This window comes from Miscanthus floridulus, chromosome 7 (assembly GCF_019320115.1).
Source record: "Miscanthus floridulus cultivar M001 chromosome 7, ASM1932011v1, whole genome shotgun sequence".
Classification (NCBI taxonomy): domain Eukaryota; kingdom Viridiplantae; phylum Streptophyta; class Magnoliopsida; order Poales; family Poaceae; genus Miscanthus; species Miscanthus floridulus.
Window position 1 is genome coordinate 124,797,990 of NC_089586.1, and position 2,979 is coordinate 124,800,968.

Here is a 2,979-nt window from a genome sequence, read left to right on the forward strand (position 1 = left end):
GAGCTTCTCCTGATCTTGGTTATGAAATGTCACTGAAGCCTTGGGTTCTAGCCGAGGACCAAACCTCTTAAGAAACAGTGCTTATGGTATTACTTGTTGTATTGTTCACTTGTTCTATGTGTTAGCCATGTGTGTAAAAAGGTATTGTACCTGATATCTACTAAGTTTGTTTTAGAAATGAAGCTAAACTTTAACCTTGAAGTTACGGTTGTATCCTGTTTGTCTCTTCATGTAACATGAAAGCATGCCACTTTTAAATATTTGGTTGTTCCACAGTCTCACTGTCAGCAATGCTTGAAGTGCTTATTTGTTTGTCATGGTTATGGCTACTAGTGATAGACTTCAATTTTGTTCACTTTTTATGATCAAGTTGGCTTATGGCTGTGTGCTTGCATTCAGTAAGACAAGATTACTAGAACTAGAATGTCAGTAAGATAGTATGGCTGCTGCTCATAAGCTTCTTCAAGGATCTCCCTATCCCATGGAAATGTGCAAGTAGCTGTGGCTGCAACCTATTTTCTATTGACTGCAATTTTCCTAACCTTCAAACTCTAATCTATGAATAGTATATCAACAATGACATATTAGTAATATAGAGGTTACATCTTTTTTTGTGCTACCTTCTAATTTGCATAGAGAGTCTAGGTAAGTTATTTTTTAGGATGTAATTTTCTTAAAATGGTCTAGACCCTGAAACAAGAGTGATTAAAATACTAGCAGTGTTTTCACTCCATTCTTGGCTTGATATATATCAAATTAAAGGACAATTAAATTTCTTGTTTTTAGATTAAGCTAGTACCCTAGTAGCATCACAACATGATTACTTGGAATTGCTTGTAGGATGACTATATAGCAGGGGTTAAGAGGGTTACACAGGAGCATGAAGAACATGAAGACGATAGTGAGCATGAAGAGCATGAGGATATGGAAGAGGTGGAACAAGGGCAAGGGCCAGAACATGAGCAAGAGTTGAATACAAAGGTGTTGTATGGCGTGTCGGGTGGTTTGTCCACCCATGGGCGCTTTGCTATAGGATATGGCGCTGTTAGGGTAGCTGATGTCAGAGCAGCTGCGAAGGAGAATAATGTGAGTCAATCAAATCCAGTTTCAATGAAAGTGTTGGCCCAACAAAATGCAGAACTACGACGAGAAAATGCAAGGCTACATAAAGAGAAGGATAGTGTGATGCAACAATGCAAAGTTGCTATAGATCTGACAATGGTAAGTATGTGTGTTGATAGTTTTTTTCTACAAGCAAACCATTTTTCAAAATCTAAAATATTTAATGTCTTCACTATAGGCACTTTGTCGACGCTTAGGACTGGGACAGGAAATTCTAGAGGCATCCTCACAACTTGCAGCAGCAGCAGCGCAAGCAATTGTGAGTACAGCTAGCCTAACTTATTATCTTTTCTATAAAATGGCTATAATTTTGATGTGGTATTCAAAATGGCAACATGCAGTCCACCAGTGAGGAAGTGGTCTCATCTTGATTCTTGGGTAGCTACTAGACTTAAATTGAATTAATTGAGTACTAATGGTAAGGTAGATATTTGCATTGGTTCAGTTCCCATGGACCGGGACTCAGTTGATATCACTCCAGATTTCTCCTCTCAACTAATTTTTGAACCAATGTGTTATCATGCACTTATACTTACTGCCTAATTTTCATAGATCTGATTCCCTAAAAATAGGTAGCACTGTTCTGTTCTCACATAACTTGATATCAGCTCATATTTTTCTAATATTGTTGAGTGGCATTGATGACAAATGGGAATTGTATGATTTTTTTTCCTTATGAATGAATAAATATTAAATGAAACAATAAGATTAGCATTTTTTTAAGACGTCTTCTGTAAGACTGTAATATTGCTTGATGATAAATTTTGTGAGTATTATTTCAAATTAGTGATTTGTTCTGAGTGTATGCTTTGATAGATCTATGGTACAACTACAAGTACACCTTGGGATGGACAATTGGTGGTACATTTTTGTTTATGTATGGCTAATTGGTAGTACATGCTGAAGGCAAATAATCTCTTTGCTTCCATCTGGAATGTGTTTACCCACTGGCTGTTGTTAGCATCTGGAAGATTACTACTACTACCTGTAGCAATCTAACTAATATTTCTCTTCATATATGTATAGGCCACTGGTTCTTCTCATGTTGGCTCGGAATCGACCAATGATGACAATGCCACATATGGCCACGATGAAGACAATCTCAATGCCGCATACAGAGCTGCATTGGAAACACTGAACCAAAACCATACATGAAGGTGGGAGTCATCACAAACAGATAATGCCATTTTGTGTGTTGTAGAAGCTGTCGGTAGTTGCCACTTCTAACCTTTAGATAGTAAAGGTGCAGCCAACAAGTTGATGCTTGTTTTTGGGAAAGACAATCATCTAGTTGATGCTTTTGTGAAATTATTATTTATGTAGCTGTGGATGCAAGACCTATGGACATCTTAATTATGTAGTTGTGGATGCAAGACCTATGGGCATCTTAATTTGTGGCTGTTGATGTCAACCGTGGGCATCTAATCTATATGTATGGCGTGTGGATGATGATAAATTGATGCAATATATTTGTGTTCTAGTTGAAAACCTTATAGAATCAGATGTCATGTTTGTGCCTATATTGTTATCATGAATATCGTATGAAATTATAAATAAATGAGGTGCTTCTGTGGCCTGGTGACTGCAATTATTTCCCGTCGGTACGTTATAATTATACTGTCGAGAGAGGATGACAAGAAAACTGTAATTCTCCTGTCGCGGCTCCGTCGACAGAAAAAACTACTATTTCCTGTCGGTACGCGTTTATTTTTCTGGCGGTTCAACACCGACCGGAAATTTTATTCCCTGTCGGTACACATATTTTTCCTATCGTCATTTACCGACAGAAACAAAATTCTAGACTTGGCGACCCACAATTTTTCTGTCGACGCCCACCGACAAGAAAAATAGTAAACC

The 2,979-nt window shown here is 37.7% G+C and overlaps 1 protein-coding gene across 1 annotated transcript; it reads left to right on the plus strand.

Moving 5' to 3' along the window:
- The first annotated feature begins 924 nt into the window (after positions 1 to 924).
- On the plus strand, positions 925 to 2,305 carry LOC136464611 (uncharacterized). Its single transcript, XM_066463561.1, has 3 exons — positions 925 to 1,221; positions 1,301 to 1,381; positions 2,149 to 2,305. The coding sequence occupies exons 1-3, from the start codon at positions 925 to 927 to the stop codon at positions 2,275 to 2,277; spliced, it is 507 nt and encodes a 168-aa protein (XP_066319658.1). The 3' UTR covers positions 2,278 to 2,305.
- Positions 2,306 to 2,979: the final 674 nt, after the last annotated feature.

What these genes read in the sequence shown, in the direction of transcription:
- LOC136464611 (XM_066463561.1), top strand. Translation starts at nt 925, where the DNA reads ATGGAAGAGGTGGAACAAGGGCAAGGGCCAGAACATGAGCAAGAGTTG. An exon ending in TTGCTATAGATCTGACAATG is followed by an intron (nt 1,222 to 1,300) that starts GTAAGTATGTGT and finishes TCTTCACTATAG; the next exon opens with GCACTTTGTCGACGCTTAGG. An exon ending in CAGCAGCAGCGCAAGCAATT is followed by an intron (nt 1,382 to 2,148) that starts GTGAGTACAGCT and finishes ATATATGTATAG; the next exon opens with GCCACTGGTTCTTCTCATGT.